Source organism: Electrona antarctica, assembly GCF_951216825.1.
Source record: "Electrona antarctica genome assembly, chromosome: 14".
In the NCBI taxonomy this organism is placed as follows: domain Eukaryota; kingdom Metazoa; phylum Chordata; class Actinopteri; order Myctophiformes; family Myctophidae; genus Electrona; species Electrona antarctica.
The window spans coordinates 18,715,974-18,743,014 of record NC_136795.1 but is presented as its reverse complement, the minus strand read 5'-3'; the positions used below and the strand labels follow the sequence as shown (position 1 = coordinate 18,743,014).

The 27,041-nt window shown below is 44.4% G+C and overlaps 2 protein-coding genes across 6 annotated transcripts; one reads left to right on the top strand and one right to left on the bottom strand.

The window, feature by feature from the left end:
- Positions 1-100: 100 nt before the first annotated feature.
- On the bottom strand, positions 101-21,312 carry srrm2 (serine/arginine repetitive matrix 2). Of its 5 annotated transcripts, none has more exons than XM_079520014.1 (15): positions 21,002-21,312; positions 19,399-19,653; positions 17,149-17,244; positions 14,953-15,141; positions 13,095-13,178; positions 12,801-12,866; positions 12,673-12,705; positions 12,404-12,523; positions 12,034-12,163; positions 10,481-10,954; positions 8,415-10,441; positions 7,271-8,047; positions 6,340-6,414; positions 5,813-5,920; positions 101-781 (listed from the first exon to the last, which is right to left on the bottom strand). In XM_079520014.1, the coding sequence occupies exons 2-15, from the start codon at positions 19,644-19,646 to the stop codon at positions 721-723; spliced, it is 4,488 nt and encodes a 1,495-aa protein (XP_079376140.1). In that variant the 5' UTR covers positions 19,647-19,653; positions 21,002-21,312; the 3' UTR covers positions 101-720. The 5 variants fall into 5 exon arrangements, with proteins under 5 accessions (XP_079376140.1, XP_079376142.1, XP_079376141.1 ...); XM_079520016.1 differs by having other exon boundaries at positions 8,415-10,419; positions 10,498-10,954; XM_079520015.1 differs by having other exon boundaries at positions 8,415-10,482; positions 10,537-10,954.
- A 242-nt stretch (positions 21,313-21,554) lies between these two features.
- On the top strand, positions 21,555-26,727 carry LOC306936771 (serine/threonine-protein kinase pim-2-like). Its single transcript, XM_079520385.1, has 11 exons — positions 21,555-21,635; positions 22,075-22,155; positions 22,517-22,652; positions 22,735-22,839; positions 23,013-23,273; positions 23,573-23,667; positions 23,765-23,812; positions 24,024-24,239; positions 24,480-24,657; positions 25,269-25,448; positions 26,184-26,727. Exons 4-11 carry the CDS (start codon positions 22,797-22,799, stop codon positions 26,276-26,278), a joined length of 1,116 nt encoding a protein of 371 aa, XP_079376511.1. The 5' UTR covers positions 21,555-21,635; positions 22,075-22,155; positions 22,517-22,652; positions 22,735-22,796; the 3' UTR covers positions 26,279-26,727.
- The last annotated feature ends 314 nt before the right edge of the window (positions 26,728-27,041 follow it).

The following is a 27,041-nucleotide window of genomic DNA, read 5'->3' as shown; positions in this document are numbered from 1 at the left end:
GAAAACGGGAGGTCTAGTCTAGAGCCCTAGGAGACTCCCAATGACATTTCCCTCACAAATGTACAGTACATTTACAGTGCAGGAAATGAATGCAACACAATTAAAAGGTACAACCACATTTTATTATTTTAAACAAAGAAATGAACCACATAATATTGTACCTCCTAATCACATTACATGGAAAGGGCACATCCGTTCAGTTAAGATTAAACAAAATACAGACGGCTCATACTGTATCTACATTTAGAACAATGCCAGACAGACAGCACAGAGGGCAGAGGAGAGCCAAGTTAACATTCTTTCATTGAGTTACATTTATTTTACATCAGTGTGCAGTTGCCGCCTGTATTGCCTCAGTTATACTTGCTTACGCATCATCTCACACTGAACATTGCAGATCTACAAGCTCACGTGCCGGTGAGCTTGCAGATCGTTTATTTTCGGTGCAAGACACTGGCACGCAAATAAGTATAAATCAGGTTAATGTACGTGTGTGTGTGGATGGGTGTGTGATAGTGCAACTCTCCTCCCAGCTAATCTCGTCTCGCTTACAGTTCTGCCTCCTCTACCACTCCTTCAGATCATACAAAGAAATTAGTCAATTACAAATTCATAGCCAATCTGACCACTGGCTATGCAGTCCATAGTACAGTCCAGGGACCAATCCTTTGGGTTGGGGGTGTTTAAATGGTGAAGGACTGAAGGGTCCGAACTGTGGGCTCATTTTCTTCGCCGTCTGCTGCTGCTCGGAGAGCGGCTGGGTGAACGCTTACCGTCAGCCCTGATGAGAAAACAAGGGAAGAAAACGCGGATGGTCAACACCAGTGGTTCCCAAAGTGGGGTGTGGGGACCCCCAGGGGTCCTTGAGGGAGTTCCAGGGGGTCCCCAGTTAAATGATAGTTTACAAATGGAACCAAATGGACCCGAAATTAACATTGAATTTACAATATAAATTGGGCGTCCCTTAAATGGGGGTCCACAGACTAATACATATAAAACTGGGGTCCTTGAAATTAAACTCTGCTAGAACTGTAAAAATCTTCTCTTATGGGGGTCCTGGCATATGTTTTTAAATGGGGGTCCACAGGCTGATAAGTTTCAATTTGGGGGTCCTTGACATGAAAAAGTTTGGGAACCACTGGTCAACCACTAGGATAAGGTTGAGCTGATTCTTCTGATTCTCTAAATTACAATCCCAAATGGACATCTTTTCATCCATGAATAGCGATACTAGTGATCCAAATCCAGATAAAGTACATTTCTCTATCAGAGATAATAATGAGATGCTTTATCAAATTAACCCATTTAGACCTGAGAACAGATTCTACAAATCCCTTTTTTGAAGAACCCATGTTTCTATGTCAGTCGTTCTCAAACATTTTCATGTCAAGGACCCCCAAATATATATGTAATTGGCCACCGACCCCCATCTCAAAATATATTGTTCCAGGGACCCCCCAGATACAGATTTGAGTTAAAAACGCTCTGAAAAAAATATGTAGTCAAAGATTTGCTCCACATTTCACGATTTTTCAAAAATAGCAGATCTACAAGCTCGTAGCGCGGGATGAGCTTGTAGATCTGATATTTTTCAATAGCTTAAGTATAACACAATGCTTAAAACACCAACAGGGGTTCCCGTCCTGCATGGGTTAACTACTGTTGGCTTATGTTTGTATATTAGACAATGATGCAAAAAGATGCACAAATGACAATTTAATGACAGTGGAAGCCTTTCATATAACCTTGTAAAGCATCACGGTGCAACGTGTTGTGTTCTGGGGTGCATACTTAGTTTAGACTAGTCATTGGTTAAGGTTAGGTTTAGGTGTGCTTCCCCGTGGAAGGTTAGGTTTAGGGTGAGGGTTTGACATAGGTTGTAGGGCTCGATTAGTAAAAAAATCATTCCATTAGGTCTGTGGGGGCCTGGGGGGGCTTATTTAACAAACACATTTGAACATGCTTTCTGGCTGTTTTTAATCAATCTCCAATGTGCATGTGGTGTGTGTGTGGCACTGCCTGTGCCTTGAATCGCAACACAGTGCGCTGGCCTGATAGACTCCAGAATCTCAATCGCACCTGCTGTGCTCAATCTGGCTAATGACTCAAACCAGGAAGCCTGCATGAACGAAGCCTCTAGTCTAGTCCTAGTCAAGCTACATAAGGAAGAAGCACAAACACAACAAGCACAATGCCACAGCCTTGAATAAGAAGAGGACCTCAAAAGTGTGGAAACACTTTGAGCAGTTACCTGAAGATAATAAAAAAGTGAGATGCAAGATCTGCGATAAAGTAATGCCATACCACTCGACAACAAGCCCTACCACTTGCTAAACAGTTCAACAGTTGACTTCCGTATGTTTGACAAGACTATGATTTATTTTTAGGTACACCCACAGTCTGCCACTGCCAGCACATCGAGTGCAGCCGCAGCAGGTCCACAGAAGAAGACGCTGGAGTATAGGCCACCACTCTCCGAGACAAGAAAAAGACAAATTACGGCCGCAATTACTAAATTTGTAGCGCTGGACATGAGACCAGTTAACATTGTTGAAGGAGAAGGTTTCAAGAGTTAATGCGCATATTGGAGCCAGGATACACAATTGGACGGCAGTCACACAGCAGAGCTTATTGAAGAAACACTGACAGAGATTCTTTCTGATTGGGCCATTCCACGCAATAAGGTCATTTCTATTGTCCACGACAATGCATCAAATGTCGTTAAATGCACTGATCAGCTGAATGACGACCCGTTATGGGGGGGGGGGGGGGGTGAAGGGAGTGCGCTGCGCAGGCCACACTTTACAGCTGTGCATAAACGCTGCGCTCAAGGAGCAAGATACGGTGACTAAAGCTATAGCTGCTGCGAGAAGACTTGTTTCTCACTTCAAAAAAAGTGCAAAGGCCACGACTTGTACAAGTCTATACGCCTATATGATGCTCCAGCACCTGATAGAGCAGAGAACGCCCGTTGTTGAAGTGCTGTCAGATTTAAGTGTCAGTAAAAAGTCCGACCGTGCACTTGAGCTCACAAAAGCCCAGTGGAGAACAGCAGAGGACATAGTTAGTGTTCTCAAGCCAATGATAACCCTGACAGAGCTTTTGTCGCAGGATCAGAATGCATCGCTGTCCGCCACTGTTCCGATGCTCATTAACGTTCAGAAACGGCACCTGGCCCTGTGCGCTGATAACCCGGTCATTAAAACCCTTAACACTTAGCGTGCTGACCATTCTAATTAACTACATGGCCCTCGCTGCTACATGATAGCATTGGACGAACACACTTTTCCTAAGCAGACAGTAAATGTTCTCTTATAGCGAGAATCACAGCATACCTCAAAAGAAAGCGTAACTTGTCCACTCTAATTAAAAAAAAAAAAAAGTGATTTCACCATCTTCCATTCTGGAGATATGCACCTTTATGTAACACCTGCTTTTGTAGTAACGTACTCTTCTTGAACAGAAAGCCTAATTAGAAGCGGTTTTATGTCAGACGCTGTGTATCGTTCCAACTCGGATAGCAGTGTTCGCCTGCTGTTTTTCCCTCCGAAAAATGTGCAATGTTCTATCTGACCGGCGTTGATCAACATGATAAAGAAATAACCGCTCGCCGAGGGACGATACAATCCTTGAGTTTTTTTGTTTGAATATGAAGAAAAAAGGAGACAGAAATCTGACAAGACACTGAAGTCACACTCGGGTCAGATTACACACACAACCCCTCTGTTGAAACACAGAGGAGAGAGCCCTCCCCTCCCTGAAACAAAGAGAGAGAAACGAGAAGAGGTGCACCCAGGGTGCACCGACACGATCGGCTTGGTATGAAGCCATTCTTTTGCCCGGAGTTGCATGAGAGTCTCCGAGCAGCCGTTACGTGACAATACGGGGGTTGCCTCCCATCCTGTTTTCAGGAAGGGAGGGGGAGAGGCACTTTTCTTTTTTTTTGGGGATCACGTGATCGGAGTGTTGTGCCATCATCCAATGCTAGTAAAGTGCCCGGGTGTGTAGAAAGACGATTGAAAGTAATCAATAAAAACATGCTGTAAACGTAGAAATCCCTTTCCCGCATCGGACCGTTGGGATTTGAACCACGTAGAAATCCTTCTCCTGCACGCGGTGTGTTAAGAAAACACTGACCAAGGAGATGGACAGACGATGGGATCTCAAATATCCACTCCTGCCGAACAGCATTTATATCCAATCTACCGTTCTCGATCCCCGTTTTAAGAAGCTTTCTTTTTTCACTGATGAGCAAAAGGGCGGAGGCTTATACAACAGTGGAAGATCTAGCGGAGAGTCTAGCGGACAGGCCTGTCCGAGAGGAAAGCCATGACAGTGACCCCGAGGTGCTGCCGGAGGAGCCTGAGCCCACCACAGGCCCCCCCAAAACAGACGGAGAAGGACCTAATGGTGTCGCTGGTGATGGACAGCGATGATGATGAAGAGGAACAGCCAGGCGAAGGGCCCAGTGAGATGAAGGCTTATACACAGGACTACACGAAAAGCAACGGAGGCCCACTGCAATGGTGGCGAAAGAACGAGGAGAGATACCCGAAGCTTTCAAAAGTCGCGAAAATAATCCACAGCATCCCATCCACCTCCACATCGTCGGAGAGGATCTTCTCCAAGGCAGGTTTTATTATAAACAAAACAAGGAGTTCACTTCTCCCGGAAAACGCCAACAGGTTGATTTTCCTCACACACAACATGAGAAGACCCACAACTCACTGTTCTTTTAATCAGGCACATGTATGCCATTGCTATTTAAACTTGTACCCGTTAGGAGTTTGTTTTATTTTAATTAGCCTGATATTCGCTATGAATATAAGGCTAATTCAAATAATTGCAGTATTATTGCAGTAATATTATTTGTTTTTATTAAATTGGCAGGCTTCTTGGCCTATTCTAAAGCTATTCTTTGTTTAATGTGTTGCTCCGCACCGCATGCAGCGGGCAATCAATCAGCTAATAATTAATCATTAATAATTAAGCCAAGTTGTTACCCAAACTGTCTCTGTTCTTTGCCATGCCAAAGTTAGTTTACTCTGTTTGCATTTTATTCTTTGAGACAGTCAAAGAGCTTTATGCATGCCTATATGCCAGAGGCCTATCCTAGCAGCAGTATGCGGCAGGCCTGGGCCCGTAAGGCTGCATTTATTTGTTTTATATGCCACCCAAGTTCGAGTTGCGGACAACTGTCAGTCACTTGTGAAGTTACAGTATAACCCATTTAGGCCTGAGGCCGATTATAAAAACGGCTCTAAATCCTAAGGTTTCTGAAAAACTTCAAATATTTATATAGCAGCATCAACATTTTTACATTTTTGAATACTGTACATACTGTACAGAACCCCAAAATGGGTTCCCGGCCTGAGGGGGTAAAACACCAAAAGGGGTTCCCGCCCAGAATGGGATAAGAAGTTATTTCTAACAGTTTATTTCCAACAGTGCTGTACAAAGAAATTATAAATAAAAGTTTGCTCTATAGAGTAACTACTGTGGTCTCTTTTTGTTGTACTGTAAACCCTCTTTGAGGCGTATATTCATAAGGTCAACTTAATGCAAATGAAGCCAAATCTTAATCGAGTTTGAGTTTAAAAATGCATTTGTATGTCAAGTCAAGAAGACATTGTTTCAGCCTTCCTTTTTGTGAGCCACTGTTGTGTATGTGTAATTGTGTATATATATATATATATTAAAAATGTCTGCCAGTCGACTATCAGTCGAAATGTATTCATATTAATTTCGACTATACAAATCCTTAGTCTGGGACAGCCCTACAAGGTACACATTCTTCCTGTCAGTTACAGACCTGCGAGTGGACGGGGAATGTGCAGCCCTTCTGTGTCTCGGGGGAGAGTAGCTGAGTGAGCGAGAATCCCTCAGTGAATCTGCCGGCACCCTGGAAGGTTTAGGCGGGCTAGTGAAGCAAATAAGAAAATCACCATAAGAACCACAGAGCAAGGATATTTAATTTCATACAAATAAGCAAGTACTTCTGTCTAGGGTTCCAGGTCATTAACGATTCCCTCTTAATGGTCCCCTTTAACGATTCCTATGGGGATTTCAAATGGACCCTGTATACGGGTCTGTAACTCCAACATGACCTAACGGGTCAGCATTTGTGAAATTAGTTAAAAAACTAAAAAAATGCTTTTAGCAAGATGCTAGGAAAGTGGCACCTCATTCGGCTATGTAAGGGACAAAGACAAAGGCAGAGATACCAACTGACATGAGGTCTGGTAGTTCTAGGAGGTTGTATGTCAGCGTTCCACAGAGGACACAGGGTCAGGGGGAAAAAAAGTTCCTAAATAATAATAGGTATGATTTTCTGTTCACCTCTTTTTCTTGATTTCCTTTTCACTTTCAGAGGAAGATGATGAAGATGAGGAGCTCTGAGCTGTAGTGGTCTTTCTGTTCAGGGGAGGAAAACAGAAGAGAATTAAGCACACATCCCTATTCTGGGGCAAACATTGGGAAAATATAGCACATCTACAAGATCACAACGCATTGTACCGCCTTGTAGTTCGTGCGCAAGTACTGTTTTCGGCTGCATATGTCGTTGACACCCTCTGCCAATCAGGGCGCTGCGTGCATACGTCGGTGACACCCTCGGCCAATCAGGGCTCTGCGTGCGTACGTCGGTGACACCCTCGGCCAATCAGGAATTGTGAATTTTTGGTGGTCCCCTCGGCCAATCAGGGATTGTGAATTGGTTTTGACTGGACAATAGAATTGTTATAAGTCTTTGCAACACATCCGAAAGAGAAAGTGTAGTTGGATTGGCCACACCCTCAGAAAACCTGCGACAAACATCACCAGACAAATGAAATGGAACCCCCAAGGAAAAAGGAAACGAGGTCGCCCCAGGAACAGCTGGAGAAGAGGTATCGAAGCAGGAATGGCAGAGAGAGGGCTCAACTGGGGAGATCTCTAAAAAGCAGAGTGAAATGGAGGACATTTGTCAACGGCCTATGCACCCTAGAGGAGCAAAGGGTTTAAGTCAAGTTTGCAACACATCGTAATTTGTGGAAAGTTAATTAGGTGTAAGAACACCTTCATTCTCAAGGTTTTTTTAACAGTTATTGGAAAGGAATTTTGTTTTCGATTGGTTACACCACAGTAAGTTGACAAGAGTCAGAGATAAGTTGCACGCTCTGCTCACACACAAGTAGGCCATTCATGGCCAACTTGTGTGCGAAGCGCAAGTTGGCAGCTCGACAGTGCATTTCTAGTTCCATCTGTAATGTATTCAGTAACGTCAGCTCACCCTTTCACCTGCTCCGCCTCGGAGTCGGAGCTATCTGACGAATTAGATGAGGAGGAAGATGAGGAAGATGAGGAGCTGGAGCTGCTGCTCCTTTTGACCTTCTTGGCCTCTTTGGCCTGCTTCCCGTTCACGCTGCTGCCCTGCGTCTTACTGGCCTGCTTGGGGGGCTGAGCGGCTGTCGGTGGAGACTGATTCTTCGACGCGTCTATAACCAAATCACTGGCATCTGCTTTGCGGTTGGATGGCGACATACTGCGGGCCGGGTCAGAAGACCTGGCTTCCGTGGCATGGACCATGTCGTCTTTGGAGGGCACATGAGACGGGGAAGCTTCAGTTCTCTTCCCCCCGTCCGCCTGCTCCGTGCTCCTGTCCCTTGTTTCCGACGACGCCTTTGGACCCTTCTCGGCAGGGGGAGCCTCCTTTCTTTCGCGGGACGGTGAGGGCGACGGGGAAGAGGAAGAGGAGGATGAAGAGGATGAGGATGAAGAAGAGGAGAATCGACGATGAGTGGGCAGGGGAGGATCTCTCTGCCGTTGGCGCTCCCTCCGTTCTTGCTCCCTTTCACGCTCACGAGCTCTCTCTGCCTCTCTCTCGCGGCCTCTCTCTGCCTCCCGCTCACGCGCTCGATCCGCCTCCCGCTCACGCTCGCGTGCTCGATCTGCCTCCCGCTCTCTGTTACGCTCACGTTCCCTTTCTCGTTCCTTTTCTCTCGCTCGTTCCCGGGAGAGTGAGCGGCTGCTCCTCCTCCTACGTGGGGGAGAGGGGGAGCGACGGGACCTTGGAGGACAAAACAGGGCATTGTGTTTATCAGAATACTAAAACTAAAATAAATTGATGGACTTGGCATAATATACATTTATTTTCTTTACCGTAAGCAATGAAAGTATTTTTTAAATCAATAAAATAAGTGTTAGATTGTCAATTTATAAATTTAAGTAGCTATATAACAAACAGGAAAATAAATGAGCTGATAATAATTGAGAAATAATTATCCCCTTGCTTCAGTGATTTAAAATTAGTTGCAGGCTGGTGTCGCACAGCGAAAATAGCTAGTCTACAAGCAAACAGATTGGCTATTTTCGGTGTGCAGCTAAAACAAGTATAAATCAACGGTTATTGGATACAAGCTCTAATGTCACCTTACCTGTAAGCGGCGGGGCTGCGTCTCCTGGGGCTTCTAGACCTGCTCCTTCTGGCAAACCTCTCTCGGGAGCGATCACGCTCCCTGTCTCTCGCACCTCTCTCCCTGTCTCGCTCACGGTCTCTATCCCGCTGCCTCTCTCTTTCCCTGTCCCGATCAGCCTCCCGGCTTCGGCTGCGTCTCGGGGAGCGGGCCAGAGGAGAGTGTCTCCCTCTGGAGCGAGGCGGGGGGTCCTGGTATTGCCGCGGTGGGGTGCGGCGAGGCGCCGGGGAGGGCGAGCGGCGCTGCTGGACGGCGGGGGGTTTCGGGGATGGAGAGGGTGACGTCCTCTGCCCTGGGCTATATCTTTCGGGATGCTTGGCTGCTTCCTTCTCCCTCCCTCTCTCAGGATCTGCAGGGGCCATCCTCCGTGGCGGCGAGGGAGGAGGGGGGCTGGGACTGTCCACCTGCGTGGGACTGTATCGCTCCTGGCCTCTCGCTTGCTCGGCGCATTTGTCTTTGACGGGCGATCCGTGAAGAGGCGTTTCACTGTCTTCTCCCGCTCCTCTCTCATCCCGCCTCTGTCCATCTCCGTCTCCGGAGGCAGAGCTCTCTCTTCCGCCAGTGGCTAAATACCTCTGGTAGGCAGCGCCGATGGCAGGAGCTGGGACCAGAGGGGGTGGCGTCACCTTCACTGGGGAACCTTTGTCCTTCCCTTTCACGCTGGCTTTCTTCGCCTTACCCTCATCTTCCGAAGACGAGGAGGAGGAAGATGAAGAGGAGGATGAAGAGGAAGAAGAGGAGCTGTCACTGTCACTATCGCTATCACTGCTACTGCTCTCTTTCCCTTTCTTGGCCTCCATCTCACGCTTATTTTCCGGAGGGCTCGGATCCTTCGTGCGTCTTTTGTCCATCTCTGGCGGCCGTTCAACACTGCCCTTTTCCATGGCTCTGTCTCGGTCCATCCTCCTCTCCACTTCGATGTGGCCGACCAGGCGCCGCTCCTCTGAGGATGCTGTCTGGACATTGGAGGGCCGAGGACTGGATATCGGCACATCCCTCTCCCTGCCACTGTCCCGGCTTCGAACCCTCTCCTTATCATTCTCTCGTCTGTCTTTGTTTGAGTCCCTCTCTCTGCCGCCGTCCCGGCTTTGGTCACGCTCCTTCTCGTTCTCTCGTCGGTCTTTGTTGGAGTCCCTCTCCTTTCCGCCATCCCGGCTTCGCTCACGCTCCTTCTCACTCTCTCGTCTGTCTTTGTTCGAGTCCCTGTCCTTGCCTCTCTCATCCTGCTCCCTGTCTCTCCTCTCCTCAAGCACCCGCTCCTTTGGGCGACCGTTGGTGAGAGACAAGGGCGGGGCTGGTGACAGGGAGCGGTGTGTCGGCTGCCTGCCCCTCACTCCGTCTCCTCTCTGTCCGTGAGGAGATGCCTCCCTCTCCTTTCCCCTCTCCCTGTCGTCTCTGCTGACTAAGCCCCTTGGCGATGCCGCATTCTCCTTCTTACGCTCCCGTTCTTCGCTCCTCTCTTTACTCACGTGCTTTCTTTCTGGTGACGGCGAAGACGAGGAAGAGGAAGAGGAGGATGATGAAGATGATGACGACGACTCATGTCTCTGCTTTTTGTCCTGTTTCTTCCCGTCATTCTCTCGCTCAGTCTCTCTGCTCCTAGCACGCCTGTTCTCCGTTTTAGGAGGCGGAGATTGAGAAGAGGAGGAGTCGTGTCTGCTCCTTTGCAGGGCTACCTTCTTTCCTTTGTCCTGCTGGGCTTCCCTAAGGTCTCTACTCCTAGACCGCCTACCTCGCTCCTTCTCTCCACTTTCTGACTGTTTGGCTCTCTCCTTTTCCCTCTCTCTGCTTCTTGGCCGCCTCTCTTTCTCCTCACTTCTGGACCGTGCAGGTTTCTCGTGTTCCCGCTCTCTGCTTCTCGAGCGCCTACCTTTTTCCTTGTCCCCACTCCTGGAGCGTCTAGCGTTCTCCCGCTCTCTCCCTCTCTCCCTGCTCCTGGAGCGCCTGCCTCTCTCTTGCTGTGCCTCTCTGCCTCTCTCTTGCTGTGCCTCTCTGCTCCTGGAACGCCTGCCTCTCTCTTGCTGTACCTCTCTGCTCCTGGAACGCCTGCCTCTCTCTTGCTGTGCCTCTCTGCTCCTGGAACGCCTGCCTCTCTCTTGCTGTGCCTCTCTGCCCCTCTCTTGCTGTGCCTCTCTGCTCCTGGAACGCCTGCCTCTCTCTTGCTGTGCCTCTCTGGCCCTCTCTTGCGGTGCCTCTCTGCCCCTCTCTTGCGGTGCCTCTCTGCCCCTCTCTTGCGGTGCCTCTCTGCCCCTCTCTTGCTGTGCCTCTCTGCCCCTCTCTTGCTGTGCCTCTCTGCCTCTCTCTTGCTGTGCCTCTCTGCCTCTCTCTTGCTGTGCCTCTCTGCTCCTGGAGCGCCTGCCTCTCTCTTGCTGTGCCGGTGGAGAAGGTGACGAGGAGTCGTGCCTTCTCCTGGAGGTGACCTTCTCCCTCATGTGATCTCCTTCTCTCTCCTTGTTGGACCTCTGCTGGTGTTCCGGGGAGCTGTGGGTTCTCTGAGATTTCTGAAATACAGTGAATAACAAGTAAGACGCGCGAACGCGGGAAGCGAACGCAGCTCGTAAATTGCAAAAACAACAATTAGAATAAATTACGTAATTTTGTAAGGTTTTTGTTAAGTTCTTTTTTTTGTGTTTAAGTTTTTTCTTTTTAAGTTTTTCCTTTAAGTTTTTTTTAAGTTAAGTTTTTTTTAAGTTAAGTTTTGTGTGTGTGTGTGTGTGTGCGTGCGTGCGTGTTTTTCCTTTTAAAAAATTTTTTTAAGTTACGTTTTTTTTGCTGGGTCTCATAGTAAATGCTCACTGCGTTCGCAATAATAAATAACAATAAATTGCTAGATCAGATCCTCGAGGTTTAGGGTGAAAACTACAATGAACTTCAGATATCACTTGCAAGTTAACATTTCTAATCATATAATTTGACCGATTTGATACATTGAAAACTTTGTCACAACTCATGTCACATTTGCCATTGACAATGAAAGGAGAATTTGCGTCATACGTGTCTGAACAAATAGACAAATTAATTGACAAATTAATTCATAAGGAAGTATATTACATTTTTTATGGGATGATGTACGATATACCTCCAATGGCTGACTGATTAGTTCACCGACTAGTCAATCATTGGGAGTCATCATTTAACTCACTCCTGGGTCGCCACTGAACTGAAAGACGTCAGACACTTAAAGGGGAATACCACTCATTTGCATTGTCATTAGAGCTGTTCCACATTCTGTTTTTCCTAGAACTGGAGAACTGAAAAAAAATCATTAACATGGTGAATCACATCTTGATGACGTCATCAAGATGTGATTCACCATGTTAATGATTTTATTAATTAATTACATAGTAAAATGTTGAAAATGAGTGGAATGCCCCTTTAATGATCGGGCTCCTTTCTACTATATCTGTACACCCAGTGAAACATTTGAAATTGAGCTCCCAGTCACAACTGTACCATTGAGTGAGCATTGTCCAAGTGTGTTTCCTCCTTCAGTATTCCATCCTTGATTGTATGTGTTTTGTTACTGTGCAAGGAAACAAATGACTGTTGGTCAAAATGGATGCACATGTCAGCTTCTGACCTCTCTTTGATGTGGACTGTCCTCCTTGCGACCCCGTCCCTGTCTGTCCGGTGACCGCCCCTTTCTGCCTTCATCTGCTCTCCTGATTGGCTGCTCCTGCTGTCGTGGTTTCTCCGGGGCTGGCGATTGGCTGGAGAGTACAGGCAGGGGAAAGATTGATGATTGGTTTTTGAAAAAACTTCTTCTTTAATGTATGCCATTCTGAATGATTAGTATCACAATACTGAATGTAAATGTTATCTTTGTGCAGAGAACAGACTGAGCGGCTCCTTAATGCCCTGCAAAAAACCTGATCCATCTGGTGATGTAACTGTGTGCAGAAGCTGAAGAAGTGATGTACCTGTGTGCAGAAGCTGAAGAAGTGATGTACCTGTGTGCAGAAGCTGAAGAAGCGCTCCTGCGTCTGTGAACCTTGGTTTTCGGCGGACTAACATCGTTGCTTCCCTTCCGTTTCTTCTTCTTCGCCGCCGTCTGCTTCTCATCTGAAGAACTGGGGGGGGGGGGGGGGGGGGGTCAAGAAAAATCAGCTACATAATGGCTGATACATCAACCGATATTGGTCACTGGCTCTAATTTAAACCCTATGCAAATCTACGAGAAGGAGATCCCATAATTAGAAGAAATGCACCACCTACGTACCTATCTATTTCATCGTCATCTTCTGATGCCGCTCTGAAACAAGAGACAGTTCAAATTAATAAATCACCAATGTCACAAATGTGAAAACAGATGATGGCGGTCAATATCAGACATCAGAACTAGCATACCGTTTCTTTTTTTTCTTTTTGGGTTTCTTCTTCTCGCGATTAGGGGATGGGGAAGGACTCTCCGAGCTGTGAAAAAAGATAAACCAAAATGTTCATAGAAAGTTATATAAGCTATCTGCGCTTAGATTCGCTCCCAAGACAATTTCACATCCCCCCAAGCCCCCTCTTATATCTAATTGTTATTCTAAAATAAATTACATCTCTCTTCTAATGTAGCACTTTCTCTGCGTCTTATTCCTAGCTGCCGTAATAACTCACTGTAGCCCTCTGTCAGCAGACCTACTAGTTCCTCACCTGTCTCTGCTCTTGTTCTTCTTTTTCTTCTTTCGGCTCTGTTTTCTGGGAGGGGAATCAGAGTTGTCTGAATCGTCAAGTAACCTGAGGGAGTGAGACAAACCATCAAACGATGTTGATGATAATTCTACCTAACACCTCAAGTATGTGTGCCAGAATTTTTTAGGAGCACCCACCAAAATGTAAGGAGCACCAATGTGTTATAGATTTGTTTTAACCCTCTTATGGCCACCCTAATTAACACTGGATTGTGCCTTCTACCTGCACTATTCATATGTTTAATTCATAATTTTAATGCCAATAGAAAAATCCGTGACATACACACTATCTCATTTTAACACGGTAATCCTATAGTATTATACCCAGTCCTGATGGTGGCAGTAACTTTTTGACCAACCACAGTCAGATGTCCGGGATGCTAAGCTATCATCGTTTATTTTAATAACTAAGTCAAATTAAGCTCTGATCAAGCCCCAAAGAGCACGCACGCGAGGATTTCAGCCGGTTTTAGGTAGATTACATCGGCCGTTAGCCAAACCAGCCAACAGTTGCAACATTTTGCTACATTAATGAATAAAAACAACAATATAACATGAAATGGTGAAAGTAGCCTTACAAATGCATGCAAATGGGTTCATTGTACTATGAGCGTGAGGGTGCTTGAGTCTATGTGTGTGTCCTACATCAGTTGGCCTCAAACTTTTTCATGTCAAGGACCCCAATTGAGCATCACTCATTAGCATGCTCTAACCAAAATGGTCACGTTGCACAATGCCTACTTCATTGAGCGTCTGAGCTACACACCTAGAGCAAATGAATTAACTACCGGTAATAACAAGTGACACACATTCAACAGCGGCGCTGAAGAACGAACAAGCAACGATAGATGCTCGAGTTGTCAGCTGGTAAGCTCACCCGAGTGAATGAGAGGGGGAGGAGATAGAGGAGAAGCGGGCGGGATTATTAGCCTATGTATGGAACAACACAAACTGCAACAGACTGTGGAAGTGTCTCTCTTGTCTCAACCGCTCCTCACCTCACGGAGAGATTGGCAACTCGGGGAGCATTTACTTCGGTCGCATCACAAATGATTGGTAGTCGCGCAGTTGCTACCAAAGATATTGTTAGGTTGCACAGATTAAATTTCAGGCGCATTTTCAATCAACATTTTCACAATTTCGAGCCCTGCACATATATACAAGCTCACTTTGCATAGTGAGCTTGTAGATTGGCTACTTTTGGCAAAGTGATTTGGTGTATAGGGAGAAGAGGAGCGAACCAAGTACAGTCAGACCCCAAGCTAAGTATATATCACTCAAGGTGCAGCTGTGCCTTTTCACCGCTGAGACAAAAACAGTCCTTTTCATGATTGGCTGGCCTCTAAGCCAATAAACTAAATCGAGAGCTGGCCTCTAAGCCAAACACAATCAGAAAGGCACTCGTTTTCTTTATATTGCTAGGGCAGCCACCTGTAAATGACATTTAATTTCTTGTTTTTTTACTTTCTCACTAACTGAGCAGATATACAATTCAAAGAAGTTCTATTGCACCCAAGTGCACAGCCATCCTAGCGCACTGCAGTTATTTAAACCAAACACTATATACTTTGTTGACATGTGTCCCCCAGGGGTCTATACTTGTACCCCTGATTTTTCCCTCCATACATAATCTCACCACTGAAAATAGCCAATCGACAAGCTCACATGTTGCAATGTGAGGTATAATGAGCTTGCAAATCTGCTATTTTTGCTAAATGTTCACCCATTATGCCCTGTGCAGCTGTATTATCTGGGAAAATATAAACATTGGATCGGTAGTCTGACGGTACATCTCAAATCCATCTCTCTCTTCTACTCACACATATTTCTGCTGCTGCTGTTGCTTCTCTTTCTCCAGGCGTTCCTGCTCCCTCTTCTCTTTCTCCTTCACCTTGCGGTCGGGGTGGAAGGAGGAGCCGTCAACGTAGTCGGTGGCGATGCCGAAGGCTGCGCGCAGGCGGTCGTTCTTCTGCTGGTTGGCTGCTGCCAGAGCATGCGTCTCCGTCACCCTGAGAAAGACAGAGAAAGCTAGAATCACCAGTTCTACAGTTTGGATCGGGATCAGATTTCTGAACACAGAAATATGCACTACGGTTCCGCCTAGTTTTAATCAGTATGATTCATACAGCTATGCACATTTTACCATGTTTTACTATGTTTTTTATTGCTAAGCTATTTGTGTCTTTGATTTGTTTTTTGATGTATTAATGCTGTTAAGTGCACAGAGACCCCCTGGGGTGATTTTGTACTATAAATAAAATAAACTGAAACTGAACCAACATTTAACAATGTTGGTTCAGGTAGCACTGGATGACCAAAGATCTGAATCTCATATAATCAGTTTTGAAACATGCAGTTTCCAGATTTATTCTAATTAATATTATCCAACCAATAGTTTTAACCGTTCCACTGCCACCTGGTGGACGCAAGTGCCAACGCTTAACTGACTGGATCTACTTGGTTTTAGTGTGATGCACGTCCGGTTTGGGCGTCCATTTTAGATGCTAAAATATTAGCGTCAATTCTAGCGAGCTAAAATGAGGACATCCTTGCTCTAGAAAACGCCAATGTTCCAATCAGGATCACCGGATAATCAGAAAGGCCTCCGAACATCGGCGTTTTGTCAAAACTATGGAGAGCTCCGTTGATTTAGAGTTATTCAGCTTTTTAGTCAGCCTGTATAGAGCGTCGCAGTCCCGCCCCCTACCATGGCCCAGGAAATTATTCTCCGTTCATTTTCCTCATAGACATTTCAGAAAGTATGTATTTAAAAGACGTTTACGGCCGCGGACAAAGCCAACTCGAGTCGTGACAAATCATGACAACAAACACAATGTTTTGGGCCGAACAAATAATTAGAAAGAAGAAAAAAACGGCAGGTTACACTTTGTTGTTTTTCTTCTTTGTAATTATTTGTTTGTCATGAGTTGTCACGACTCGAGTTGGCTTTGTCCGCGGCGTAACAGTCTTTAAATAAATACTTTTTGAAATGTCTATGGGAAAAATGCATTGGGATTCATTTCCTGGGCCATGGTAGGGGGCGGGACTGCGACGCTCTATACAAGAAGTGAACGGCACTGCGCATGCGTGAAACCAGTCTAGGATCGCTGAAGAAGGAAGCTTATATGACAGAGCGTTCCGCCAGGAGCAGTTGCCGGTTGGATTCTAATTGGCGGAACGTTCCGTCACGAGCAGTTTTTGTGTTAAGAAGCTGGACCATGAGAATTAGAAGGAAAAAATATTCACTGGTCCTGGTAGAGAATCAGCATTTTAAGTAACCACTGATAATATTGAAATTGATTAAATTAGGAGGTGGTGGAATCGATAGTCACTGCTTTCTCCCTGCTCTACCCACAGGACAGCAAAGCCCAATGCGTGTAACCTACAGTAGGTTGAAATCCACAGGCTCCAGACGAGAAGTCTCCTAAGTTCACCTTTCGACCCAATCCTCTTTTTCCCCAGAACCTTTTGATTAAAGTTATTTTAAGTTCATTTAAGTCTGAAATCTCCTATTTTATTATGAATCTCACCTCAACTACCCCTGGGTTGTCACCCACAACACATAACAAGAATACACATCACTCACAATGAGCAGGTATGATATGCTTATATCCAATGGTTTTCTTGGTTGGTTGTCTTTTAAACAATAGACTATTATGACTTGAGAAATATGTCACTGTTCATGATTTGAGGCTAGTATTTGGAGGGGTTGCTACCAAACAAAATGTTGCCGTTTTTTTTTATGGAGGGACAGACAGTAGGCTGACAGGGAATGGGGAGAGAGATGGGGGGATGACACGCAGTAAAGGCCGTCGGGATCGGGAGTCGAACCCGCAGCACACTGCCAGACTGGATTACCAGCCAAGGTGCCTGGACCGCTGAGCCACGGCCCAGGCCAACGTTTTTAATGCTATGACAAATCTTATCTTAAACGTATATTATTTTAGTTGAAGCGCTCCTTTCTGAAGTAGATGAAGCTAGTCAAGTCGAGCTGGAGAAGCACCATGGGTACTTACAATGGTCTATCTGTGGTAGCTGGTGGTGGCTCCTGCTTCTCTTGCAGCATCATGCGAAAGCTGTTCACTTTCTCTTCAATCTCCTCATTAGAATACCTGGACAGCAGAGGGGAGGTAAGACATTTAACATTGTGCAATAGTTGAACAATTAACAATTAAGTGAAAGGGAAATGTAGTGCCTCAAAAAGTTCATGTCAAGCCCTGCTCCCTACCCTGCTTCAAAACCGCCATAAAGAGCTCCTGTCTGCAATTTGTAACTGGACTGGACCTGGTCTTCTAGCTTGCCAAAATAAATGATGGCACAATGTTTTTCTGTAAATACATATTTTATTGCTCCTAGTATTGATGATTTTTTTGTATAAAATTGTATGTCTTGATTAATTGAATACAGACGAGGAATTTCCCATCACCAAAGGACATTTAAATATATTGAAATGTGTCTATACAAACTCAGCTTTGAAGCTCTTCGGAACCACGCTGTGATAACAACAGAGCTTGACACATGGACCTGTGACCTTCTGGGTCTATCGCTGATATAAACTGTACCTCTGAATTGTGACATTATGCCTGCCTTGAGACCCGCCTGTGGTGCAGCATCCGTGTACTGCTGTGCACGTTAAATAAAGATCATCAAGATCTCGCCTCCTGATTCCTCACGCGTTTAGTGTGTAAAACTGCCACATCAATACATAGGACCACAGTGGAAACAATCGCTCTCAGGGCTTTTTGTGTCATCCTGTTATTATTGTATAACTGCACCTCTGCACTTTTATCAAACTGTTCCAACTGTTCAATCAAGTCAACCAACCAAACCAATACAATTCCATTTCCAGGTCAGGTACAGGCAGCCCTGGACAAAATGTGTCAAAATAGGTATGCAAACTGAATTTGAACACAAATTACCCAAAATTGACAATATACGTACGATTTCTGTGTTTCTGCATGTGTGCAACAAACACGTGTCATAGAAAATATAAATATAAGGCAATTATCCTAAACTTAATTCAAATATGACCCCTGGGGGTCAAAAAACCATAGGTTTTGTTTTTGGGTGGCCCAGCCTTCATCCAATCAGGATAGAGAGGGGCTTCCGCCAATCATGATCGAGCGGGTCGGGCCTTGGTGCACATGCTGTTGGCCTGTTGCATGTACCCCCACTGTAGAGCATGTGCACATCTCGTTACCGGGGCAGACCCCACCAAATGAAATTTAAACCAACCTGTGACATGATCCACTAGGTGGGCGATATCGTGATAAATATCGTCGAGACAATACAATATTGTCTCCACGATATGCCATTTCAAAGATATCGTGATACAGTGAATGCAAATTCTATGATTTGCAGTTCTATACCATAACACTTTGAGGGTTTAATAGGAATTAATATATCCAATATACCGAGGCTTGTTTAATTACCGCTGGAGCATACGCCAAAGTATTTGCGCCTTTGATCCATGAAAATAGTTCCATGGCTTGTTGTCTAACCAAAAAATATGCCACGTTGCGATCCGGAACAACGACAGGCAGTGAGAGCTGCTGGAGTGCAGTTGAAACTACCGTTCACTTGCATTGAACTCATCTTCCCAGAAGCCCTTGCAGCCCAGAGCACGGGTCGATTTCCGGTTTCGTCATAACATGACGGCCTCGTCACCAGGTCCGCGACAAATCCGCTATTTATTTTTAATTATTAAAACGGCGAATTAAACACATAAAACAAATAGCGGGTTTAGCGTATTATGCAGGGCAGAAACATGGATTAAATAGCGTAGAAAGTGGGTTATGCAGCAGAACTGTTAATTTATACTTCTGTAGAACGATGGTTTTGTTCGCCAAAAATACATATTTTGATCTAAATGATCTACTCCTTTTTCTTTTCGTTACCTTATAGGTGGTTGTACTGTTAAGTAACTTGAACAATAACCATAAAAACGCAAGAAAAAATATTGTGATAGCGCTTGAATTTTTTTTATATTATTTGTCCATATCGGCCCAGACGCCCACCCCTACCCCCGATCCAGTGGTTTGAAGAATTGTAAACACGGCCGGGGATTCTTTTAACCTCGCACCGGTCCCACCTATTCACGTATAATGCTGACTCACAGCTTAGCTTGGCTTTGTCAAACCAAGACCCCATGAAGAACCACATCATGTATGTCTGTCCCTCTTACCCTTGCTCCTCCATCATGTCCTGTATGTCTGTCCCTCTTACCCTTGCTCCTCCATCATGTCCTGTATGTCTGTCCCTCTTACCCTTGCTCCTCCATCATGTCCTGCAGCTCGGCACACTTGACCTCCAGCTGTCGCTTCCTCTGGTGCTCCAGGATGTCTGCATTGGGCTGCCGGTTGAGCTGACTCTCCAGACGCTCCCTGTCCTTCTCGTCCCGCTCGCCACCACGCTCGTCCCGGGGACGCTTGGCGCGCAGGCTGGACAAGTTGCGCTGCACATAGCCGTTGGTGCCGCTGCCACGCGGAGTGGTCAGTCCAATACCGTTGTACATACCTCCACTGAGAATGAGGACAGTGGGAAAGAAAATGGGTTAAGTTGGGAACTCAAAGTTAACTGTATTCCACATGACGGCAAAATTAGGTCCACAATTGTGTACAAGTAGAATAGAAGTAGAGCTGTCCCCTTAGACAATTCACCTGTCAGTTTGGTCATAGTGCAAACAAAGGGCGTGTTTTTTCCACACATCTCTTAAACTATAGAATCTGGATGCAACCCTTTATTTAATAGTGACAGTCAATAACTTTTAAGCCAGTAGCTAGTGAAATTAACCTAAAAAAGCGATCTAAAACTAAGTGAAACCTCTAAGTAGGGTGTTATAATAGAGCATTAGCTCATATTGTGTGTGTGTGTGTGTGTGTGTGTGTGTGTGTGTGTGTGTGTGTGTGTGTGTGTGTGTGTAAATGATGGCAAACAACGATGATGTCACTTGATGATGGTCCACTTTGTACTGTACTTGGTTGGCTACTTTATTTTCTTATCCTTTATCAATTGCACAGATTTGCCCATGTTATGTTGTCACATGTCTGTTGCTGTGTTTTTTTCAAACCTCTACGATCTGCTGTAAACCAAATTGCCCCCCCGGGGACATTAATAACGAACTTGAACTTGAACAACGAGATGAGTTCTAGTCTAGTGGGAACATTTTAGGACAGGACAGAAAATGTTACTAGGTCTAAAATGCAGAGGGGTACAATATATGCATAAATAAAACATTCGAGCCCAATGGTATGGTATATTAGTGGCGTAATGCACTTATTGCACTACCACGACTGGTAATTTCCCGATGCAAGCAGATGCATCAGCTTCAATCAGAAACCGAACTAGCATGTCCTGGACAGGACAGGTTCATCTCAGGCCTTCATGTTGCTCACTAACAAAAGACTGGTCCAAGTTGTTGCGCATAAGCACGTGTGACATACCAAAGCCAGGCCTGCTCCTCCTAAAAGGCCTGGTTTATTACGTACGAACCCCGTAGTTAAGACGGTGGCGCTTGTTTTTAAAGAACTACAAGAAGATCTACAACAAGCTACCGACGCATCGCGATGGTTGTAGATCGGTTCTTTTTAAGCTGGTTGCTGGGTGCTATTGAATCTTTTTGACAAGCGGCACCGCGGTACTACGAAGTTATAAATGACAGCTTACTGTTGCCACTTAATTTAGGACAATGAATCCCTCGAGTTTCAAGTGTACGTGAAACAAATATAAACAATGAACATGTATTAGCGTGATATTATTAGTATTAAACAACCATAACAGTTTAAATGTTGCACCGAGAGGCCGCTGCTACCAGCTAACCCGCTCCTCGGTGCTAACGTTTGAGCTACGTAGCGTAGTTAGCATTATTACCTGTGTTTCCTCCGCGAACGGAGAGAACAGCGTAGGAGGAGGTCGACTCAACGCCGACGGAGAACTACCGATGTCGGATAGTTAATAAAACACCCAAGTAGCAATCCCTCGGCTAGCTCTCCGATAACGACTGTGTGTTGTGTGGTGTGAAAAATAAAAACAGCGGTGATGCTAACGAGGCTAACCCGCTACTAGCACTGCCACTGTCCCGTCTCTGTGGCTCTGTTCACGCCTAGCAGCGATCATAGGGGCAACGATTCAGCGAACGCACACGGACGTGATGACGTTGGTCCTGTGTGTTTGTCTCGCGAGAATAGTCTGTGAACACAGACACACGCCCCTTCCCTTATCATTGGCTCCATTCGGTCGCCAGCGGAGCCAATGAAAACCAACGAAAAGTTGAAAACTGAATCATCGCGTGAAACAGTTGTTTCAGTCCAAGCGACAGGTGTCTGATTTGATTTGTTAATTTTTCAAATCGACTTTCACCGGACGCAGTGACGTCACGAACATTACAAAAAGCAGAGGATGAAGACAATTCTTATCAGTTGCATTCAGACAGCAGAGATGGAGAGACGCAGAGCGAGATCGACACTGTTTGCAACTGTATCATCCAACGGTTCTGCAGAACTGAGTAAGTAATTTAAATGTAACTTAACTTTAACGTGACACTGTCACACTATGCTACATTTTACACTCCCGTTTCAGTTACCGTTTGTGTTTTAAGTCCATACATCATCGTCTGTTTCAACTTTCAAGACATTTTAAACCAACGTAACGTTTACGTTTTAAACCATAATGAGTTGCCCATGGTACCGTGGCTTAGTTGGCTAATAAGGTGTAATAATTTAAATGTAACGAGTCTAACGACGTCACTATACTTTAGTATGCTACATTTATATAGCCTGGCTTGGCCAGAACCCTCGCTATGAGTCTGGCCGCGCCAGGCTAACATTTATATGCCTACACTCTCGTTTCAGTTTACCGTTTGTGTTTTAAATCCATGATGTATCGTCGTCTGTCTCATTTTATAAACGAACCGCCAACGTAACGTTTATGAGCTTCCCACCCAGCCTCCCAGGTACCTTGGCGTCGACGACGACTTCAACAACGGTTTAAAGTTAAACCGAATGGGCCCCGCTTCGTTAAGGAAAGTATTTTGTGACCAAAACTTTGCTAAAGTTTTGCTCCTGTAGGCTCAGGTTGAGCCGTGTGCGGTTCATTATATTATTGATCTTCGTTGTTCATTGAATATTTTGTCTAAGTTTAATCTAGGTGTGCGAAAGCTTTTTAACAGTGGTTATTTGAATTAACAAATATATTGCGTCACAGAAGTAGCTACATCGTGTAGAAAAACAGGCCTAACTTCATATTATTTAGGCTATATCCATTATTTCATTCTAATAACCTCTTTAAGAATTCGTTTATATATAATGATGTATTAAAGCATTGTTATATTATTGACTTAATGCAGTAAAACTGATTATGGTTTCATGTTTGTGATCCTGTAGTGAGTCACAACATGTATCTTCTGGAGGAGAAGGAGAAGAGAAAGAGGTCACTCTGCTCATCTTCATCCTACAAGAAAAGCTCAGGCCGGGGTGGTAAAAGGATAGCCCCTCTGCCCCGTACCTGGGGGAGCAGAGAGAAAGTACCTGACCCAAACGACAGAGAGTATTTCTATGCAGTAAGACAGCCAGACAAAACTCATGATATGGTTTCTCACTGTGCAGGGAGTCACAGAGTTGATGTTCTCCTGGAGGAGAAGACGGAGAGGAGGAAGAGGAAGAGGTTAATGTCACCATCCTCATCTTCATCCCCTTACTGTTACAAGAAAGGTATGCTATGCAATGGAGTATGGAGTACTTGGTATTGACCGATACGCATCAGAATCGGTATCGGGAAGGAAAAACTAAAGATGGATTGATATTCAACACATTGTTATATTGTTAGTTTTAAAATGCAGTAAAAGCTCATCATCATGCAGGTTTCATTTTTTCTAACCCTGTAGGGAGTTACACTGTTGATGATCTGGAGGAGACAGAGAGGAGGAAGAGGACATTGTCCTCATCATCATTGTCCTGGACATCGTCTCGGTCATTCTCCCAAGGCTACAGGTCCTCATCTTCAGCACCATCTTCATCCCCATCCTTTTCCTCAATGTCATGGACATCGTCATCATCCTCTTACAGCCACAGCTCAGACTCCAGTGGTGTGCATTTGGCCCTATTGGAGATGGCCAAGAAGAACTTTACTTCCTCTTATAAGAAGGGTAAGCCTATGCAGTAGAATGTAAGGGTGCAACACTTAATCCAAGTAATCACATATTTATAATAATAAAAAATCGATAATGGATACTTTAATAAAAACTATTAATAATCGATCCCTATAGGTTAAATGTTTCAAATGAACATAAAAAATATTTTGATAATACAAAATTTCTATCTACAAGCTCATAAAGTGTTGTATTGTGAATTGTTATTAATTTATGAGCTTGTAGTTCTGTTATTTTCACAGGACACAGTGTACACAAAAATCACAGATTAAACTTGTTTTTTTGTGTCTTTGTAGCTATTTTAGATGACGTATATGTCCAACAAGAGCCTTTGGGGAAAGGAGGCTGTGGGACCGTCTTTGGAGGCTACCGTAGAGCTGACAGCCTGCCTGTAAGGATCACATACACACACACACACACCTTATTTATTGACCTATCATCGATGAAGCCATGAATGATATACTGTATTTGTTTTCTCTCTCCTCAAGGTGGCCATCAAATACATTCCAAAGGAGAAGGTGACCTACACAGAAGTGGTGAGTTGTTTTTAGTTGATTGAAATGTTCACCAGTTCTTCTCACTCTAATATAGTGAGATATAATAGCCTACAGTGTCTCTCCCCATATTATGTGGGAGAATCTAAACATTACATTTACATGAAACCAGTCACGGCCATTCCAATGCACCTTACAGTAAAGTATATGAAATATATCAAATCTAATAGAGTCTTTGTATCTGTGACTTCAGACTGTGGACGGCAACCTGCTCAGGATTCCCACAGAGGTGTTGCTGCAGAGAATTGTAGCAGGAGCCTCGGTTGGTGAGTCTGCAGCCGTCACCCTCTTGGACTGGGTTGACCTGGGGCAGCAGGTGGTCCTGGTCCTGGAGAGACCCGTCCCCTCTATGGACCTGTTTGACTACATTATGGAAAGAGGAGGCAGTCTGCCGGAGCATGAGGCTAAGGTAGGTGTGTGTGTGTGTGTGTGTGTGTGTGTGTGTGTGTGTGTGTGTGTGTGTGTGTGTGTGTGTGTGTGTGTGTGTGTGTGTGTGTGTGTGTGTGTGTGTGTGTGTGTGTGTGTGTGTGTGTGTGTGTGTGTGTGTGTGTGTGTGTGTGTGTGTGTGTGTGTGTGTGTGTGTGTGCACTGTGTTATAACATGTATTTCTCAGTCATAACCCATGACCCTGTCTCTCTTTCTCTTTCAGAGCATAGTAGAGCAGCTAGTGGACGCACTGATAGAGTTCCATCAGAAAGGTGTTGTTCACAGGGATATCAAGCTGGAGAACATAATACTGCAGACAGGCTCTCAGGTTCCAGTAGTCAGGGTCATAGACTTTGGCTGTAGCTGCGCCCAGACGGATGAGGAATATACCGACATGGCTGGTACTGTATTGTTTTCTTTGTGTGCCAACTTTCCCCATTATCTGCCAATATAGTCGTTATGCCAATTACCTGATATCCCCACAAACCTTTGTGTAATTTTGTCATTGACCGCTGACCCCTACCGGTTGGTCGTTTGACTGGTTGGTCCCAGGCATGATATCACGCCTCCTAATATACACATGGAAGCGCCTGCCGCTTCTTTGCATGTACCAGTGAGGAACCACCCTATTCACACTCACAATTCAACATGCCTAGATCAACCTGTAGGAGTTGCTAGTGCAGTGACAAAGAACACAGACTGGCTTTGCTCCCACAATATTCTTGTTTCCATTTTTGCCTCTGTCTGCTCTGGACATTGTATGGGCATATAACCAGAGTAATCTAGTAAGAGAGTGGCGACACGCTTTGATCTTGCCGCAAAGCGGGTGCTATGGGCTATAGTTCCAAACATTGGAACTATCCCATTGAGATAGAATGAGCACTTCCGAATTCCATTGTTACAATGGGAGTCAACGCTAGTGTCGCCACTCTCTTACTAGATTAAGGTTACAATGCCTGTTTGTTAGTTCTCACTTGCTCTTACCCTATCGTTCTCTCTGTGTGGATTTTAGGAACCTTCGATTACTTTCCTCCAGAGTTCTTCGGAGAAGGGTCCTACAGGGCAGTCCCCTACAGCGTGTGGCAACTTGGAGTAGTGATGTACACCATGTTGTTTGGATGCTTTCCCTTCAACCCGTTCGATGACATCACCCCCCAAGAGCCACAGATGAACAATGAGCAGCTGTCCCAATGTAAGCCTTGCACACGCTCAAGTACACCGCAAAATACTTCCTTTTATTTATTCTCACTTAACCTTTAAGCTTTATTATCTTACTGTACCAGGTGCTGTTTACATTACTGACTAATAAAGTATTCAATAAAGAAGAAAAAAACTAACAAATGGACCCACACTCACCCACTTTTACATTTAGACTGCATATGGATGTATGCAAAGTTGCAAACATGCTCAGTCTCTTTGTCACTCTCTCGCCCACATCGACGTGCACACACATACACACACACACACACATACACATAATCATTGCAAACAAACACAAACACCTACAGACCAGACTCAAACTGGCTTCTGTGATTCCCTTAGTGAGCTTTAAAAGGATTACCAATGGTCACACTTCCCAAACATTGCTCCTGCTTTGATGTATAGCAAATGTTGATTCTCTTGATTTTTAGTTTATTAGCAAATGTTGTTGCTTAGTTTTTATATATTAGCCTTTATTGGTTGCATTATTATATGTACCTGTTCTCCCTCTGAGCTTCTTTGGTAGTGGGTACTGTATTTATGAGTGTTGCATGTTCGTCCTGTTATTGCCTTGTATTCATTGTTACTGGCAGAGCTGTGTTACTTCTCTTGGCCAGTTCACACTTGTATAAGAGACTTCAGTCTCAATGTGGTTTTTACTGGTTAAATAAAGGTTACATATATAAATATTTAAACTGACTTTTAATTATTCTTTCTATCCTTCCAGGTGGCCAGGCCTTCTTGAAGAACTGTCTGGTCAAAGATCCAGTATCCAGGGCGACATTACCGGACCTGTTGTTCCACCCCTGGATACATCTTTAAGCATTGTAAATAATCTTTGCAAATAGTAATTGTAAATAATCATTGCAAATAATCATTGAATCATTGTAAATAATAGCTCTAATTACCATTCTGTAGTACTCTTTTTAAAGACATAAAATACATTATATTGTTGTTGTTGAACCATTGTATTTGCATCAGTGGTTGAAACTAACTAAGTACATTTATTCAAGTACTTTGCTTAAGTACAATTTTGAGATTTGTCTTACTTCTTACTATTTTAGTACTACTAGTACTTTTATGCCTGTACTTTTGTACATTTTATTCAAGTAAAATTGTGAATTGTGCCTGTTACTTGTAACATAGTATTTCTGTATTGTAGTTGTAATACTTTTACTTAAGTAAAAGATGATGATCTGATTTCCAGCCATATATTTTTACAGTATTTTACAGTATTATGCTGTGTAATTTAGTGACAGTGATTGATGTTCAAAAAGCAGTATTGTAAATAATCATTGCAAATAATTGTAAATAATCTTTGTAAATAATAGCTCTAATTACGATTATGTAGTACAGAATAAAATGTCAATAAAATGTATAATTTGATTAATAGTTGATCTTGTCTTTTTCTTGACAACAGCCCTAAAGATATAAAATACATTATATTGTTGTTGAACAGAACCCTTGTATTTCCATCAGTGGTGGAAACTAAAGTACAATTTTGAGATTGCCTAGTTTTACTTACTACTTTGGTTTACTAGTATGTTTGATGCAGTACTTTTGTACTTTTATTCAAGTAAAATTG

Coding starts and splice junctions, on each gene's coding strand:
- srrm2 (XM_079520013.1), bottom strand. CDS start 19,646: ATGTACAACGGTATTGGACTGACCACTCCGCGTGGCAGCGGCACCAAC. Junction 17,245..19,398: donor GACATGATGGAGGAGCAAGG/GTAAGAGGGACA, acceptor TCTGCTGTCCAG/GTATTCTAATGAGGAGATTG. Junction 8,048..8,414: donor CGCAGCCCCGCCGCTTACAG/GTAAGGTGACAT, acceptor TTGTCCTCCAAG/GTCCCGTCGCTCCCCCTCTC.
- LOC306936771 (XM_079520385.1), top strand. CDS start 22,797: ATGTCACCATCCTCATCTTCATCCCCTTACTGTTACAAGAAAG. Junction 23,813..24,023: donor AGGTGACCTACACAGAAGTG/GTGAGTTGTTTT, acceptor CTGTGACTTCAG/ACTGTGGACGGCAACCTGCT. Junction 24,658..25,268: donor GGAATATACCGACATGGCTG/GTACTGTATTGT, acceptor TGTGGATTTTAG/GAACCTTCGATTACTTTCCT.